The 18,754-nt window shown below is 50.6% G+C and overlaps 1 protein-coding gene across 10 annotated transcripts in view; it reads left to right on the top strand.

Annotated features, from left to right (window-relative positions):
* Positions 1-18,754, top strand: part of CEP164 (centrosomal protein 164) — a 63,473-nt gene that overhangs the window by 25,570 nt on the left and 19,149 nt on the right. For 7 of the 10 annotated variants that reach the window (XM_038536026.1, XM_038536025.1, XM_038536023.1 and 4 more), the window contains 7 exons: positions 327-461; positions 1,108-1,185; positions 8,919-9,290; positions 10,625-10,705; positions 12,562-12,645; positions 16,859-16,944; positions 17,872-18,045. In XM_038536026.1, coding sequence (XP_038391954.1) covers positions 327-461; positions 1,108-1,185; positions 8,919-9,290; positions 10,625-10,705; positions 12,562-12,645; positions 16,859-16,944; positions 17,872-18,045 — 1,010 coding nt within the window. The remainder of the gene's footprint in view (positions 1-326; positions 462-1,107; positions 1,186-8,918; positions 9,291-10,624; positions 10,706-12,561; positions 12,646-16,858; positions 16,945-17,871; positions 18,046-18,754) is intronic. The other 3 variants (XM_038536020.1, XM_038536024.1, XM_038536027.1) reach the window with 3 other exon arrangements.

Below are 18,754 nucleotides of genomic sequence, written 5' to 3'. Positions count from 1 at the left end.
AAGAGAGACCATGGGCCGAGTCCTCAGAGTTCATAGGCTAATTGGGAAGTTGGGAAAGCAAATCACACTTGTGTGGTGCAAATGTGGACTCTGGGCTGTGGAGGTTAGACCCATGCTGGGGGAGAGGGGTGCTGCAGTATTAATTTCCCAGTCCTTGCAACTGGGGCAGTCAAAGTCAGGAAGGGAGGGATCGCTGTGAGCTGGGGTTGCTGGGGTCAGCTTCTTGGTTGTGGGAGACTTGCACTGGGAGACATCCAAAGAGAGTGGGGAAAGCATTCTGTAGGTCTTTCTAGCACGTCCCTTGACTTTCCTTCTCTACTTTGGAGCCTTCACAGGGTCTCAAGACTTCTGCTTATTCAAAGGGTCTCTTGGGCTCCATCAATGAGGACAAGAATGCTCTCAGCCTCTTGGCTTTAGGGGAGGAGACCAATGAGGAGGATGAGGCAGAGAGTGACAATCAGGTAATGATGAATCCTCTTCCTGGCCTGGAAACCCTTTGTGTTATTTAAAAAGAATTATTTTATTGTGGCCAAATATATATAATGTGCAAGCTACCATTTTAACTACTTTTAAGCATGCAATTTGGTGACCTTATTAACTTTACAGTGTTGTACAGTCATCACCACTATCGGTCTCCAGAACTTGGTCGTAATCCCAAATAGAAATTCTGTACCCATTAAACAGTAACTCCCCCAGTCACCCCTCTCCCCAGTCTCTAGTCTCTTCTATTCTATGTTCTGTCTTTGAATATGCCTATTCTGGATATTTCATATAAGTGGAATCATACAATATTTGGCATTTTACATGTACTTTCTTTTACATAGCATGTTTTCCGAGATCATCATGTTGTACATGTATGGCTGAATAATCCATTATATGAATATACCACATTTTATTTAGCTATTCGTCTGTAGATGGACACTTGGGTTGTTGCCTCCTTTTGGCCAACCTCTGTGCCGCTTTAAAAATGAGTAGAATGGTTTTCTAGCCCACAGCTTCATTTCTTGCCTAATCTATGTGCTTTCTAGGTCTGTCCCAGAAAGCATAACCAGGAGGGAGCTTCTTGGCCCTCTTGGGCTGAGTACCTGTAATCATGTTTGTTTTCAGAGTGTCCGCAGTTCAAGCGAACTTCTTAAGAACCTACACCTGGACATTGGGGCACTGGGGGCTGACTTTGAGTATGAGGTAAGAGCATACGCCTCTATCCTGCTCTATCCTTCCTTTTTAAGCTTTTCTACTTGTGGGATGCAGATTTGGGAAGAGAACTGTCTTGCCCCAGTGCTGTCTAGATGGGATTTCTGGGGTTTGGGGAAACACAAAAGGGGACTAGGAATCTGTTCATCTGCTCATCTGCCAGACGGCCACCAGTAATTGGACGTTTCTACGTGAGGCGCTTAGCTCTAGGTCATGCAAGCCGGAGTGAGATGTGATTACTGCCCCCTGAGGGTTTGTGGCCTCACAGAAGAAAGGCTTACCTTCCTGGAAAACAATAGAATGCAGTGAGGCTGTGAGGGAGGTGAGCTGGAGCACCGCAGAGAGAATATGGGGCCTCCAAGCTATGCAGATCGACCAGGCAGGGTTCTGTTGAGAAACTGCCATGTGAGGGGACCCAGGAAGGACGGTGGGCAGGACTGGCCCGGCAGAGGTGAGTGGGGGGAGAGAAGCTCATATGCGGGGCCCCGCACAGGCAGAGGCAGAGGGTGCAGGGTGAGTTTGGGGAAGGTGACGGCATCCCCTTTGGCTGGAGCGCAGAGCACATGTGGGAGATGAGTGGGGGACGGTCTGTGGAGGTAGCTTGGGCTGGATCCCAAACGCCCTTGGTGCCAGCTGAGGAGTCTGCATTAGGGGTACCCAGGCACTGGGAGCCATCAGAGGTTTTTAACTGAGGTGTGACATCCAGAGTCTTACCAGTTGTCGAATGGTGGGCCATGTGTAGAGATACAGATTTTGGTAAGACGGCTTTAGGCTGGCCTCACAGAGTTTACAGCTGGAGAGAGACGCCAGGTACTTGGTGTTTGGTGAGTGCTCAGTGTGGAGTAAATGACTCCCTAGGAAACTGTAAAGCAGGGCAGTTTGTGCAAAGACTCTGGCACAGGTGCCTGGCCTAGGGGAGCTCTGAGGGGGAGGAAATTACTTGCCTGGAGATCAGGAAAAACTCAAAAGAGATGACATTTGACCTGGCTCTTAAAGAGTAGGTAAGTTTTAGGCATGGGGGTGTGAAGGATATTTTAGGTAAGTGAACAGCTTGAGCAAAGGCGCAGGGCCTGGGAAGTGCAGACTGTGGATGGGAATAGCTTCCAGACTCTCCCCACGGTAGTCCTGTCACTTCTAATCTCTGTCTACCCCCCCCCACCCCGTCTGTCCTTCATCACCACCAGAATGTTCTTAAAACAAACAAAATCCAGAACTCATCGTGGTGTTGTAATACCTACAAACCCTCAGTGTGGCTTTCTACTTGAAAAGGAACATTCCCTTACAGTGTGTCCTTTGTCTAACGTCCAGTTTATTAGTTTCTAGCAATTAAGATTTCTCTCAATATTCCCATGGTATTCATACCACTAGTGAATCATGACATCAGCCACTCAGATTTCCACAGACTTTTAAATACTGATTGCAAGCTGAATTAAACTTTCCATAAGTCTATTCGAATATAAAATTCTTTCACACACTTGAAACTCTTCAAACTGGGACGCCTGGGTGGCTCAGCGGTTTGGCGCCTGCCTTCGGCCCAGGGCATGATCCTGGAGTCCCGGGATCGAGTCCCACATCGGGCTCCCTGCGTGGAGCCTGCTTTTCCCCCTGCTTGTGTGTCTCTGCCTCTCCCTCTCTCTCTCTCTCTCTGTCTGTCTCTCATGGATAAATAAATAAAATCTTAAAAAAAAAAAAAAAAGAAACACTTCGAACTGAAACCTGTCACTTATGTTTTATTAGAATGATCTCGAAGCTGACCAGTAAAACTCTAGTTCCTGTATCATAGATTTAAGTTTGTTTCCTTATTATCTCTTCCTGTGTTCTTATTATCTCTTATGATCCGCGTGTTGTTTCTTGACTCTTCTTGGTCTTCTGCTCACCCCAAGAGCTAGGGTTAAATGTCTCATCGGGCGGGGGTCGCAGATCCCGGCCAACACAGCCCCTGAGTTGTAGGTGGTCCAGCTCTCGCCAGTGGGCAGACTAAGTTTTACTGTTGTACTTCGTCCATTACCCCAGAAACTGTCCACATTTTTGGCGGTGCATGATCAGATATGCTTTGGTCGTGACTTTAACACTTTCTGCGAAATGTGACACTGTTTTCCTGAATCCCCCATTTTTATCATCAACCTGATCTGTGTCTACTTTGAAACTGTTCCTTGTGAGCAGGGCCTGGTCTATTTGCACCGTCTGCAAAGCCTTCAGTGTGCTTGGGTCCCTGAAATGACAACTCTGTTTCTTCTCATCTGCCATTAAGCCCTTATCCTGCCAATGTGATCAGCAGCTAGGGTTTGGAGCCTAGAGGGATGACCATGAGCAAGAATGGGGCATCAGGAGGACTTACCTGGCTCTCAGAGAAAGGAGAAAGTGAGAACAAACTAAGAGTAGAGATTCGGCCCTATTCATGTGTATATGTTCTGTACTTGCCACTGCCTGGAGCCTAGGAAGGATGAGGTGTGTTTTGCTGAGCAGTTGAGAGAATGAAGGAGAGTGAGCCCTTCTGGGACAAGGGGGCGTCCCTGCGGGTTGTGTTGTGCTGTTCCAGGTCCTGGGTAGGATGGATACTTACCCCTGCTGTCAGCTTGGGGGTTGAAGATCCCACCGTGGATCAATCATGATGCACTCCGACTCTGAGTTAATTTTTACTTCATAATGGATTACAAATGTCAACAAAAAAGGGAACTTCTTTGACCTGTCCTGGATTTCCAAAAGCTTCCATTCTGAGGATTATGTGCTTCTTTGGGGGAGTGGGAGCTTTTAAACAATTTTTTTTTATAACCTCTTTAGTATAAATAGACAACCCAGTGTGATGGGGGGAAATGTCTAGAGTGGGAGGTGTTAAATACACCTCCCACCCATGTCTCTAGCATCCCAGTAGATCTCATTCTTTTTGTCACATGGAGTGTTGGGTTCCTGTGTTCTAACCCCCGGTAGGAACTAGGGCTTTCCCTGGTGGGGAAGGTCAGTGTTGGGGATGAACAGCAGTTTTAGGATAGACACAGCTGCCGCTGCTTGGACCACACCCTTTGAAAATGGCTCCTGTCCCTGTTTATAGACCTTGGATCCTCTGAGCTGCCCATTTCTTCCCACTTCTGGGCATCTAGGTAGCCCTAGATGGAGGTCTCCTGCCATGGTTTGTTCTACCCTTTCTCTGTGCTGTCCACAGTCACTTTGCTCATGATTCCATGAGAGGGCAGTAGGATGGCAGAAATGCCTCTCCTCTCTCTCCTTCCCCCTCCTCTCCTGCCTTCAGTGTAAACCCAATTCTAGTGTATTACGGAATCACAGGGGATAGGTTCATGGACCAGACGCTGAGAGTGGGTGTGAGTGAGGAGGGGAGGCAGCAGGGTGGGTGAGCAGGCACTGTGTGACCTGGTGGCGCTGGCAAGAACCCATCACTGGATGAAGGGAGATGGAGGGAGCTGGGCTTAGACATCACAGGATGATGTCAGTGTGATTGGGAAATGCTAACAACATAGGGTGCGGGGCAGTGCAAAGAATTGAGACCAGCTGGGTGGGAATGAGACACGGTGAATAACCTGACCCACGGTTGCCTTGGGGCCTTCAGCATCCCTGTCCTCCATGCTCTCCCTCCCAAGCCACGTGGAGTATAGAAGCCTCAGCCTTTGTGCTCTGGGAGGAGGGAGCTGCAGCACTGGAGACCTCACATAGCTTTTGGGGTGTGTATTAAATATTCATGACATGCTCTTAAAGGGACTCTGCGGCATCGCTTTCCTTGTGCAGATGACAAGGTTGTTTTTGAACAGATACTTGCCTCCGGATACTTAGGGGTCTGGGGCCCCGACAGGAGGAGACAGGAGTCTGAGCACGGAGGAGCGGAGGGTAAAGTGGTGCCGAGGGCGCAGCCCCCGCCCTGGCCCATGTGCCTCCCAGAACACCGATGCAGGAGACAATACTCGAGGGCCTGGAGTGTACGTCCTGGGGAGGCCTCAGCTCACACTGTGAGGAGGAGCAGGGCCAAGTGCAGGGAGAGGGCCATGGAGGGGGTTTTCCCATACTCTCATTCATGCCATGTGGGTAATCTGGGACAAATGTCTAGTCTCTCTCTGCTATCCTGACCAGCAAGATGTACGTCTGGCCATCAAGTTGTTGCACTTGGTTGACACGGGCTCGGAGAATGCAAGCTCCTTTATTTTCATATTAGCTGTGTTTTCATATCTTAATATTTAGGTAGATAGAATAGGACAAGCTCCATAATGGGAAAATCTTCCTTTGAAGAATTTAAGCTTGAGGATGGCACAGACTCGGCCTGACATTCTTGTAGCCTGACTACATTTTGTCATGAAGAAGAATGGGAGTCTCTTCCTATGTCTGATGTCCTCTGATTTTTGACAGGTTACTTGTTTTTCCCTCATCTTGAATATTAATAGTTAACATTTGTTTAGCATTTTTCATTTATTTATTTATTATTATTATTTTTTTATGATAGTCAAAGAGAAAGAGAGAGAGAGGCAGAGACATAGGCAGAGGGAGAAGCAGGCTCCATGCACCAGGAGCCCCACGTGGAATTCAATCCCGGGTCTCCAGGATCGCGCCCTGAGCCAAAGGCAGGCGCCAAACTGCTGCACCACCCAGGGATCCCAGCATTTTCCATTTAATAAGCCCTGTGACAAATGGAGTCTAATCTCTGTGTAACCCTTGTGAAATAAATAGTTCATCTCCATTTTACAGAGCAGGAGCTCCTATATCTGCATGATACACTCATTTAAAAAAAATCAATCGAAAAGTGTTTGCTAGGCACTTATTATGTGTCAGAAATTAGACACTGAGGGCAGGGAGCTGATCTAGTGAGGGAAACAGGAAATCAGCAGTGATGTTATAGTAGTTGTTGTGATGGGTCGGGAAGGCTCATCTCAGGACAGCTGTCCCGGGGATCCAGGAGGGCTTCCTGGAAGATGTGATACTGTGAGGGCCAGTAGGGGTTTGTCAGGGTAGATCGCCAACTTGCGTGCGTGCATGCATGCATGTGTGCGTGTGATGCTCATGGCTTCTCAGGAGCGGTGAGGAGTCTGTGTGGAGTGGCCTCGGCAGGCAGCTCTTGAACACTGGAGGGTCCCCCCGCAACCACCTTGGGAAAGGTGCCTGAGGATGCAAGCTGTGATTTTGTTCTGTGCTGTGCGGTGTGTGTTGGTAGAGGAGGAGGCTGCCTGGGGAACCTGGGCCTTCCTGGTTGCCCTCTGAGCTTCTTCCTGAGGCAGACCCTCGAGTAAGGCTGGAGGAGCAGTTTGGTGGGGCTCAGAGTGTGATCGTTTGCTAAATGAAGTGAAATAATCAACCTTAAGGGAAAAAAAGGATCGTGCATGCCCAGGTAGCGAAATGGCACAATGTTCATCCATAACCTGGAGGATGCATATGGGGTGTGGCTGCCCACAGTCCTTGAGAGGCAGGCAGGGCTGGGCGGGAAAGGCTCTGGGCCGTGTGAGGAAATGTGGACTTTATGTGGAAGGCCATGGTGCTGTCTGTGGTCTGACCCTCCTCTGTCTCCTAACCCAAGCTCTGTTGCTCTTTTCATGAGATGAACAGGGCCAGGGTGGATTGGCTCTGCTTGCCGCGTGAGGGAGTGTGGCTGGCCAGATGCCCCTCCATCACCCCGAGAGACTCCCACCCCCCAGGGTCTGTGGAGCCCCGCAGACTGAGTACTGAACTCCTGCTGCGTGCTGGGCACTGTTGCAGGGATTGAGAAGAGCAGGCCTGGTCTCACCTTGCTCATGCTGCTCTCGAAGAGGAGGGGCTCATCTCCCCCTTTCTGTTAGCCCAATGGTCACAGTGGATTTCTCCCTTGCTCCAGGCTACGGATGTTGAGAGGATGGCTGGCACTGGAGGGTACTCTGCCTTTGTGCTGCCAAGGAATGAGGGAAGCCACCCGTTCTCTCTTTCACCTTCTGCTTTTCTCCTGGGATAGGCCTGGGGCTGAGGACAGTATGTACCACCACTGTGTCCAGTGCCCTCTGCTTTGGGCAGCAAAGGCTCATGACCAAGGCTACCTGGGACATTTCTTTTGTCTCAGATTCAACTGAGTTCCTTGAAGGCAGGATCTATGTCTAGTTCATATATGGGTCCCCAGGGCAGTGCTTGGCACATAGAAGGCACGCAGTGAACGACCATGTGCATTTCACAATAAAACGTTAGTCAACATTATGGGACGCAAATGGTCCGCCAGGCACTGATCTCACTTCTTTAGCTCACGTAGTGAGTGTTAACTCATTTACTCTACCCCCACACCCAGTGAGGTAGACCCTCCTGTGTCCCCATATTTTAGAGGAAGAAACTAAGGCACACAGAAGTTAAATAATTGGTTTCAGATTAATTTAATCGATTTCAGTTAAATAATTGGCCCCTGTAAGTGGGGCCAGGATCTGAACCCAAGTAGTGTATCTCTGAAGCTAAGCTCTGAATTGCTCTACTCTCCTGCCTCTCTTCACCATCCTTGGAAAGTTTGGGTTGGCTTGTTAGTAGGCTTCCAGACCTGCAGGCGGATGGTCATGTCTTGGTTTTAGCAGTACTTATGAATGCCATGTTCTCCAGTGGCCTTTGGACTCTAGTCACCATGTTCCTTGCATGAGTCTCCAGGATCTGGAACCCAGGAAGTATCAAAAAATCTCTGCTCAGAAGCCATTCATGCTGGCAGCCCAAGTGATGTTTTCTGGGAGGAAGGTTTCTCTTAGCCCGGGATAGAGCGCTAGCTGGATTTCAAGGAAGGGATTTCTTTTTTCTACTTTGGCTGGCTTTAAAGGTTTTTCCTAGTCTTTAAAGTAAGGTTTCAGCATAAGAAGCAGGATGTAGCAGCTGGAGAGGGTGCTCCTTTTGAGAGACCCTACCCAGGGGACCTTAGCGACAGTAGCCTTCAGCTGTGGCACCTTTGATCCACCCTGGCTCATGCCAAGGCCACGCTGTTGACCGAGAACAACAGGCCCTGGAGCAGGATCATTTCTGCCAGACATGGGACTCTGCGGTGCAGGCCAAGACTTTCTCAGAACGGTGCCATGGCCTGAAGCCCTGCCTGTGTCAGCTGCCCTTTCCCTACTCCCCCACCACAGGTCAGACCTGTGTTCTGAAGGCCTCCTGACCTCTTTATCCTTCAGAACCATTTCCCCCAATAAGTCTTGTCTTGGCTTCTGCTTTTCAGAGCACACAGCTCACAGTGCTCCAGGGGCATGTGTACAGGGGTGGCCCTAGGGAGAGAGCCACCCTCATCGCCACTGATGAAGGGCACTCTCCTGTTTTTTTCCTCACTGCCTTTTAAAAATGAAAAAAAATGAAAATGAAATTTTAGACTTTAGTACTTCTCTCTTATGTGATTTTCCATGGTCATCGTCATTGTAAATACCTACTGACTTTCTAAAAAAAATAAATACTGGTTTCCAAGTCTGCAATCTTATGAATTGGTTACCAGGGCTGGAATGAGACATTTATTACTTGAGAACATGGTGGTGGTGATGGAGTTCAGTGCACTGGTTTCCACACCTGTCAGTGAATGGGGCAGTTGATGTATTTAAGTCACCATAGACATTTAGATGCAGCAGATGTGGAGTGGAACGAGGAATCTGTGTTTTAAATAGCTCTTAGGGTATTTGATAACCATTGGTGTCAGAACTGGAGCACTGGCCCAAACGAGTCAATGAATGACCATTCCATCTTGTTGCAAGTCTCTGAAATTATTTTATTAATTCTTGACATCTCCTTGTCTGACATGGTCTGCTGCTGTCTAGGAGTCTCCAAGAACAAGCCAACCAGAGGAGAAGAAGGACACTTCTCTGGATTCAGATGCTGCCAGGCCCCCCACTCCCGGCAAGCTCTTCAGCCAGGGTGCAGACAACAGTCTGAGCAGCACTGATGGCACAGGGCAGCAGGGAAGAGGGGCGAGTGCTTGGCATCTGGACAAAGAAAAGGATGAGAAGAGTGATCCTGGGATGTCCAGGAGTGGGGTGGACCCTGGGGGTGGTCAGCCTGCCAAAGCCAACAAAAAGGAGGTACCAGAGAACCCAGTGGATGCAGGAGAGGAAGGTTCCAAGAACAGAGAGGCAGAGGAGCCCAAGGAGGAGGCTTCTGTTTGGAAAGAGAGCCAATCACAGGCGAGCCAGGTAAGTCTCCCTGTGCCCTGGGGAGTTGGGGCTTCCTCACTCTGCTGCTCTTTCAAACCCTGTGCAGATCTCTGTCCCACACCTTCATTTGTAGGCCCTGCTATGGGCTGTCAGCAGCACCCAGAACCCTTCATGGTGATAGATGTGCCCAGACCCAGCAGGCAGCCAAAGCCTGAATGAAACTCCAAACCTGCTAGCATTAGAAATTCAGAGTAGAAATTTGCCTTTCCATTGGCACCCTCCTGTGACATTCGTGTTCTTCTGTTATACCTGCTTTCTCTTTTAGCCTCTCGCTCCTACTTCTTGACATCAGCTAGTCAAGATTGCTGGGGTCTGTGGTCTGTATTTCGTTTCCCTGTAGAGAGGAGAGGATGTTGAGGGGGTGGGGACCACCGGGAGTTCTTAGCCCCAGCAGTAGTAAGTTAGTGAATTAGGTTACCAGCAGACCCCTCTCACAGATGGCATGGGAGTCGAGCTTTGGCAAGACTGGGCCAATGATCCAAACGCACAGAAGTACTTCCCAAGGCCTTTGGCACTTTCAGTTTTCCATCCCTTAGGCCTATTCCTCTTCCTGGTAGATGGTGAGAGAGTTAATTTAAAGAGTTTTAAGCCACTTCCTGGAAAAGATACTCTCATTCTGTTTTTTATTTATTTTTAATTTTAATTTTTAAAAAATATTCTATTTATATATTCATGAGAGACACAGAGAGAAAGAGGCAGAGACACAGGCAGAGGGAGAAGCAGGCTCCAGAATCAGGCCCTGGGCTGAAGGCAGCACTAAACTGCTAAGCCACCCGGGCTGCCCTAATTTTAATTTTTAAAAAGATCTTATTTATTTATTCCTGAGAGACACGGGGAAAGAGGCAGAGACATAAGCAGAGGGAGAAGCAGGCTCCCACTGGGAGCCTGTTATGGAACTTGATCCCAGGACCTCAGGATCACGACCTGAGTCAAAGAAAGATGCTCAACCACTGAGCCACCCAGGCGTCCCTCATTCTGCTTTTTAAGGACAGCATGAAACTTCCCTACTGCCAACTCCCTAGCTGCCTCCACTTCACTTCACTTGGCTCTCCTTACATGTATAAATACTGTTGACCTGAGTCAGTGTGGCCTCAACTGGGCTGTTCAGCTTTGGCGAGGTGGGGTGGGGGCTGGTGCACGTGTCTGGAAGGAATGGGAGGGTCCACAGCCCTCTTTCAGGTTTTCCAGATGTGGATTTTGGTTAAGGCTCAGCCCTGTGTTGGCACCATGGCCCGAATGGAATTCCCTGGGTGGTGATAGCAACTCTCTGTCCTCTGCCCTTGGCTGACTTCTCTGTGTGTCTGTTTCCCTAGGAGTCGGAGATTAGTGAGCACATGAAGGAGCTGCAGCTTTCAGACTCCGCTGCTTCTGACCCCAAGCCCTTCCTGGGCCTGGTGAGTCCAAGGTGGGGGGCAGCAGAGAGGGATGGAGAGTGTGGGTTTGTGAGTCCCTGTGGTTCATTTGCCTGGTGTCACACAGCTTGTAAGCGGGGAAGGTAGAATTTGGTTTTGGGTCTTGTCTAACTTTGGGTTTGCAGCCCATCAGCTAACACTACGTACTTCATAGGTTTATTGTGAGAAGATGGTGAGGTGAAGAATGTAAAACATTAGAAACATCCCATAACTATAAGCGATTGTTACTCTTTTTCGTTTCTGCAGTATAGACTGTCTGGGAGATATGTGATCTAGAGCCTCTGGACTGTAGCAGAAGCATTACATGAATCTAGGAAGTTAGAGACTGGGGTGGTGTGTGTGTGTATGCGTGTATGTCTATGGGATCACCAAATGATGGCAAGGACCAGTTCTCAGGCTGTAGCTAGGAGGGAAGCCATGGTTACATTTACAAAGAGAAGACAGTGTCCTGGAATGTCAACATGTATGGATGGTTGCTTTGTCCTAGGCCTTCCACCCAGCCTGCTGTCTCCTGGCTTCATTTGCCAGGTCTGTATCTACGGGGAGTAGTTGAGGGTGCTTTTTGGCAGAACATCACCTCTGGAAACCATGCTCCATCTGTCTGGAGGAGGCAGATCAAAGGGAAGGGATTAGCGGGAGGGTCAGGGATGAACAGTAATGATAGGAGGGGGTGCGGAGGAATTAGGAGGCTGTGTGCTCTGGCCCCTCACTGAGCCATGGGCTTAGGAGGCAGATGGCAGCTGCATTAAGTGGAGTAGAACTCAAACTAAAAGGAAAATGTCACCAAAAAAGAAAATGCACAAGCTAGGACAGGAAGGCAGAAAGTCATTGTTGGCAAAAACCAGCGTGAAGAATAGCCATGTCATAGGACTCTCTGGTGCAAGGGCTCCGTCCCTCCTAAGGGAGTCGCCCATGAAGCAGTGTGCCCATCAGCATTTTTCTTCTCTACGGGAGTGGGTGGAGGAAGCCATGGACAGCAGGACCAGACCTTGGCCCGGGCATCCTGCCATTTATCAGGGTTGATGACAGAGCTATCCCTATTAGCACGCTGTCAGGTAGCAATCCTTCACTTAGCCCAGCAGGGCTCTTAGGCTCAGAGGGGGCAGGATCATGGTCCTGTGGCAGTCAGAGGGCAGCAGGGAACTGGCACTTGTGTGGGCACTTGCTGGCTGCCCCCAAAGAGAAGCCTGCAGAGGAAGCGCTGCTAATGAATCCCCATTGTCTGGAGAAAGCAAGCTGTGAACAGCCCACCATCCCTCGCTTCCAGGCTGCCCACAGGTCTTCTGGGCACTTTTTGGGTACCCAGATTGGGTACTAGGAGGGCGAAACAGCTGCAGAGTGACATGCTTTACAGCATGTATCATGCAAAGAGCTTGGGCTTTGAAGTCAGCCCAGGGTACATCTGACCACCAGCCCCATTGCTAATCAGCTCTATGACCTTGGGCAAATTACGTGTGCTCTCAGACCTGCTTCCCAGTCTGTGAGAGGCTGCGAGAGTATCAGTCTCACGGGCTTATGTTTCCCCCATGGTTTTATTATGAAAAATTTCAGACATACAGAAAAATTAAAAGGATTTTTAAGTGAATCCATACATCCTGACCACCTAGAGTCTACAGTGAACATTTTAACTATACTTGCTGTATGATATGTAGCACATATCTTTCTAGACTACTCCCAGTGTTATTTTGAAGACGAGAATAACTAGTAGAAATGGAAATGTTTCGCACAGTGCCTGGCCTGTAGTAGGCAGCTGTCTGGAAGGTGGAGCGGGGTGGAGGAGAGGCCCCGGTGGATGCTGGGACAGGGGCAGCGTTGACCTGCCCTTCCACTGTCTCTAGGACTTTGGTTTCCGCAGCCGGATATCGGAGCACCTGCTGGATGTTGATGTGCTTTCCCCAGTCCTGGATGGAGCCTGCTGGGAGGTGAGTCTCTTGGGGTTGTGGATAACCCCCAGCTGAGCCCTGCCCATTCCTAGGTACATTTCTGGGAGCTCCCTCCCTTCTAATTCAATAAGGTATGGCCCCTGACTGTGCCTGTGATGGGCTTCCAATCATTTCTGCTCTTGGCTGCTCTGAATTAAGCCATCCTTCCTGTCCCTGCAACATACATCAGTTTATTGGTTTATTTAGCAACTGAGGGCTGACCACTTGCTTATGTGCAAAGCACTGTGGATTTCAAGGCATTTCCCAACTTGGCCCATCCAGCCTCTGCAGGCTCACCCTCAGCCCACAGGCCATGCCCTGGCTGTGCCCACCACTCACCATTCCTGGGGCACCCCAGCCACCTCCTTCACTGCTCCACCTGCTGTTCTGCTTCCTCTTTTGTCCGAACTCTTTCTTGATCTTGGAGGCCCACCTCTGATGTCACCTCCTTCAAGTAGAATGGATTGTTCTGTTTCTTGGCTCCCCTCATTGCTGCTGCTTTTGTTTTATGGTTCTTGGGTTTGTCTCCCCATTAGGCATAAGCTCTGTGTGGGCACGTGGGACGTCTGGCACCCAGAAGGGTACAAAGGTGACTCACACACAGATCCTGTCCTTAAGGAGCTTGAAGCCAAGAAGGTGGTGTTTTTCCTCCTCTGTGGGCTTATTTAAGAGAAGATTCTGGCACATTGTCCCTGCACATTTAAGGGAATATTTGGTTTGGGTGAAATGGAAATTTGTTGGCTGGAACAAACAAGCTATTCAGGCTGGACCTTGATCACCCCTGTTGGTAGCACTGGAGGGATGGAAAGGTGCAAACAGAGCCAGCGGGATTGGTCAGGAGGGGTCCGGAGCAGGGAGGTTGTAGGCACCCTTCCCAGTAAGTAAGTGGGGAAGTTACTGAGTTGGCGGGTGGGGTAGATTTCCATTGCTCTGCCCCCAAAATCTGGCCAATGTCAGCATCAATGAGGGCTTTAAAAAAGATTTCTGGGGCACCAGGGTGGCCAAATTGGTTGGGTGCCCAACACTTGATCTCAGCTCAGGTCTTGAGCTCAGGGTTGTGAGTTCAAGTCCTGCATTGGGCTCCACGTTGAGTGTGAAACCTACTTAAGAAAAAAAAAAAAGAAAAGGAGGACCAATTGCTAGGTCCTACCTAAAACCCAATGAGGCCTGCAGCGTTTTTTGAAGAGGTGGGAGGAATTGTGTCACTTAGTATAAAGGAGCAGCGGGGCCTGGCTCGAATGTGGACAGCCCTAGCAGAGGAAGCCCGAAGCTGTAGCTCGTGCCCACATCCTGGGGCACAGAGCAGTGCCAGGCGCTCTGGCTGGCAGGCCGTACAGACACCTCCCCTGCCCCGTGGGCCTGAGTCCTCAGCCCTCTCCTGTCTTCAGGGCATGGACGGGTTGAGCGGGGAGGTGGAGCTGGAAGAACCAGAATCGGCCCTTTGTGGGTCAGACGGAAGTGTATGTATGGTCCCCGTTGTCTTTCCTGTGGGCTCTGGCCATTTCCGAGAGTCTCTGGCCCCTTAGGGTTTGAAACTGAACTAAACTAGTTTCTGTTCACTTTAAAAAAATATTTATGCAGCTTGACCAAGATGCAGTGGACATATTTTAAGCCAGACATATTTAAAGTGTACCATTTGATGAGTTTTACTATACGTATATATGTTCCAAACCATCACCATAGTCAAGGTCATGATTGTAATGAATTATAAGTGTGAGCTTTATGATACACGACAAAAGTGACCATAAAGTTATTTCAAATGATGTGGAAGATCAATGTCCACTTCCCGCACAGGTGGGGGTTGAGAAACAGTTGCCATGAACATTCCTCATGGCCTATTCCAGGAAATTTTCAGTGTGCACAGTTATCTATGTCTGTTTTCTATTTCTCTTTCCTCTCCTCACAACAATTGGGACCGTGCCACAAACACCACTTGGCAAGATGCTCTTTAAATGAGAGAATAGTTAGGGAATAGACCCGTGACTTATTTCTGAGTTATTTCAGCTCCATACCTTGCTCTTTGGACTAGTTGCCTACCCATTCTGCTTTACGAAGGTTCCATGATGTATTTAGCTGAGGGCCAGGTCGTTAAAATACAACCCTGGAGCTGAGTTAAAGATCGGAATGTGGGGTCTCAAGCAACCTTGGGCCAGAGGCCTCGAGTGTGCTCCCTGTACCCCCATTCTGAAGAGTCTGGTGGTCAACTACCACTCTGCTCCAAGGACCTCTGTCCGGGCACGGTCCCAGGGTGTCCCCTTCTATCTAGTAGGTGTGCCAGTGCAGTTTCTAGGAGGAACATTGAAGACGAAACAAGAAGGAAACACACAGACTGTGCCTCTCATCCTTTCCAACTCAGGGCTCGACCCCCACCCTCAATTTTTATTATGATCACCCCGCTTTGTTATCCATTTTACATTTTAGTTTGTTATATAGATTGGCTTGTGTGATTTTTTTTTTCCTTGAAAGTGAGAGAGGGAGGTATCTGCTGAGCTTGGTGTGATTTGTAGGGGAAGACAGTAGTGAGTTGAACACTGGGAGGGATGAGGGGGGCGTGGGGGCTGTTATGTACAGGCTCTGCCCAGGCTGATGCGATGAGGAGTGGCAGCACTGGCAGGGAGCCTTCTGCTGCAGGCACCGGGAGGTATTCACAGGCAGCATTTCTATTTTTAATGTAATTTGGGGGAGCTGGCTGTGAGTCGGCCCTGCCCTTCCTCGCCCATCCAGATGGGAGAGTCGGCCCCAGCTGCTCGGGCTCTGGCTGCCAGTGGAGCGGCGTGGGAGGCTGTGGGCACCGGGCTGGGGACACTGCAGTATGCCAGCCGGGCCGGCCCCCCACCGGGGGAAGATGGAGTTCGTTGTCTCCTTCCCTGCCTCTGCTGTTAACCCTTGTGTCCCAGAACAGACGGGGCTCCTGTGAACATGACAGAAGGAGTGTGGGTCCTCGGATGGGGACGGACGCTGGCAGAGCTGGGTTTTTGTGCCTTAGGCTGGGGAGAGGGGAGGAGCAGAACAGGGGAGCTGGCATTTGTGGCCTGCCTTCTCTGGGCCAGGAGTTGGGCTTCACGTACATGATCTAATTTAATCCTCACCATGAGCCCTGTGAGCTGCGGTTTACTGTCCTATTTTGTAGTGGAGGAGACAGACTTCCCAGCTAGGAAGTGATAGAATGAGAGCTTGAGTCCAGGCCAGCCACACTGCTATCCCCCTGCCACCCCGCCCCTGCAGGAAATACTTGAACTTATCAAGGCTAGCCCTCTTTTTCACCAGCTTGCTAGATTTGCCTAGACACCCAGGCTTTAAAATGAGATTTTTAGGGGGGACACCTGAGTGGCTCAGTTGGCTAAGTGTCCAACACTTGATTTTGTCTCAGATCATACTCTCAGAGTCATGAGATGGAGCCCCATGTCGGGATGCACGCTGGGTGTGGAGTTAGCTTGAGATTCTCTGTCCCTCTGCCCTTCCACCCTCCTATCCCTGATCTCCCCCCGCCCCACACACATACACAATGAGATTTTTTTTTTTTTTTTCTGATAGACGGTGTAATCATTCCCTCACTGGGAAGGAGGCATCATTGACTACTGATGGGACCCGGGTGCTTGGGGGAGCTGGAGTGGAGTGGTGGAGCACTGTTTCCTCCCTTCGGGTGCCCAAACGATACCCTTTCTGTCTGAAATATAGCTGTCTCTCATTTCACTGTCCCCATCTCTCCAGGGACCTTTGTCTTCAGTGTGCTGGGCTGCTGCTTCAGTAACTTTTGCCCACTTAATTTCAGCATCCCTTTGCATCACTGGTACTGAAGGTCTGGGGCCTCTGTGGATTTGAGGCATTCACAGATGTCTCAGCTTTTTCTTTGCAACTGCCAGTGAAGGCTTCTAGTGGCAGGAGGCAGGATTTTCTTCTTTGTGTGCATTCTCCCTTAGCCTCTGGCTTCTGGCTCTGCATGCAGTGGTTGTGGCATCTGGCTCATCCTCCCTAGGTCAGCCAGGCCAGCCCAAGGAGCAGCTGCGAGCCTGGGGGCTTAGCCAAAGCCCCCGGAAGCTCCATTATACATTATACAGTCGATAGGCCTTCTCTTCTGTGTCCCAAGTGGTCCTCATCCTACTCAAGAGCCACCTCTCAGTACTTCCTCTTAGGCACAAGAGTTGGTTGGAGGATTAAGGGACCCAAAAGCAGACCTCTCCAATATACACTTTGCACTGCTGCTTGCCTACAGGCCCAGAGGCTGGGGAGAGAAGACAAGGATGGCAGCCAGTCCAGCCAAGATGAGCTGCAGAACAAGCAGTCCAGAGCCTCAGAGAGGTACAGTATATGGGAGGCCGCCCTTCAGGGACCTTTGGGATGTGTGAACTTGGGCAGAATTCCTGGCTTTGGTGTGCAAGGCTCAGCGTGCTCCTGCCTGAAGGCAGATGGTGAGCTGACTGGATGGCCTTGCAGAGTCTGTGTGTGCTCGCGCATGCACGCGTGTCCATGAGTGCGCCCTCTGATTCTGCACCAAGACAGGAATGCGGGTATGTTTGGTGGGACTTTGTACACCACTGTGGGCCAGGGCTGGAGGAATCTGCCAGAAGCTCAGTACTGCAGCTTGGAGCTGATGCTCTGCTACATCAGAAATGGCTGCAGCTGTGTGTGTGTGTGTGTGTGTGTGTGTGTGTGTACACATGGAGGGAGAGCAGAGAGACTGGGAGGGAGAGATAGGGCCTTCCAGCTTCTGAGGCCCAAACTACAATGAGAGGTACTTCCTACCACCCTGGGAAGAGGAAATGGGGCAGTTGTTCTGCTTTTCAGACCCTGAAGAGCTATCTGTTCCTACCAGCTGAAAACTACAGCTTCATGCATTTTCTGTAGTTTGACCATTCGAGTCTGGCTTCTGTTTTTCTCCCTGTTTTCTGCTCAGTTCTTCCATCCCTGCCTGACCTCAGAGATGGTGAGCACTGGGTGTGGACACACTCGTGAGAGGGCCCAGCTTTCACCCCTGGGCCAAACAGGTGCAGCACAGGGGCCCAGGAGGGCTGAGTCTGATCCAGGCAAAGGGAGTGCTCAGTGGGGATTTCCCCTTCCCGCTTTGCTGGCTGCTTTGCCCTCCTTGGCTCCCCGTGGGTATAGGGCCAGGTCTACAGCCCTGCCTGGGAAGAGGAAGGGACCTGGGTCCACATACTAGTTCTCTCTGTTCTCTCCCTGCTCTCTAAATGGCGGGTCTTACCCTGCTGCTCTGGCTGGTCCGACCAGGTTGTCTCCTCCACTTTTGCCTGGGAGGTGGCTCCAGAGTCCCCTTCACAGCCAGGCCACCGAAGAAGGGCCTCCTCAAGCCTCTGAGGGACAGCCTGAGCAGGAGCAGAAGCGGGCAGAGGAGCCTGGGGAGGACTCTGCAGGCAGCCCGGTCCTGCTCAGTTCCCTTCAGAGGTAAGGGGGAGCTGGCATCTAGTTGTGTGTGCAGGGACTGAGAGTGACTGTTGGGGGTGCCTGGAGAGGTGGAGGAGCTGGGCTGGGTTCACAGGTTTCCACTTAGTGCCTTACGTGAGCCGGGTGATGAGGAAACCTTCTTTCTAGTCCTTCATCTACAGCTAAATTTGGGGTGCACCATCTGATTTGGGGAGCCTAGAAACTATTAAACAAGGAAGCATATCATGTGACCCAGCTGTCTTCCTGCCCAGGGGCTGGCACAGAGACTGTCTTCCCCCCTGGGCTGTGCTGTCAGGGGCATTTGTCCCAGTCCCCACCTGCCAGTGCTCCCCCCACCCCAGTAGTCATCCCACTTCCAGTCCTGTAGCAGACCCAGGTAGAGCCCCGTGGTGTGCCGGGCCCCTGCGGGAGGGAAGTGCAGAGTCCTAGGCTTCCCTAGGCCAGCCGAGGGGACCTCTGTGCCCCAGCCTGGCCCAGAGCCAGGCTTGCATCTGCTAGTTCTTGTGCTTCCCTGGTGAGAGGAAGGTGCTGGTGTCAGAGCTGGTTTGAGAGCACATCCAGTTGGAATGAGTCACTGGGGGCAGCCAAGCAGCAGCGACGTTCAGTCAACAGCTTCTGCTGATGACCTGTTGCGTGCAGAGCTTCTCCTTGGGTGCCATGACCCTCGTTTGGTCCACATGGACATGTGTGTGTGGGGGTGTGTGGGTGT

The sequence above is a fragment of the Canis lupus genome, chromosome 5 (assembly GCF_011100685.1).
Source record: "Canis lupus familiaris isolate Mischka breed German Shepherd chromosome 5, alternate assembly UU_Cfam_GSD_1.0, whole genome shotgun sequence".
Lineage (NCBI taxonomy): Eukaryota > Metazoa > Chordata > Mammalia > Carnivora > Canidae > Canis > Canis lupus.
This window is presented reverse-complemented; position numbering and strand designations above follow the sequence as displayed.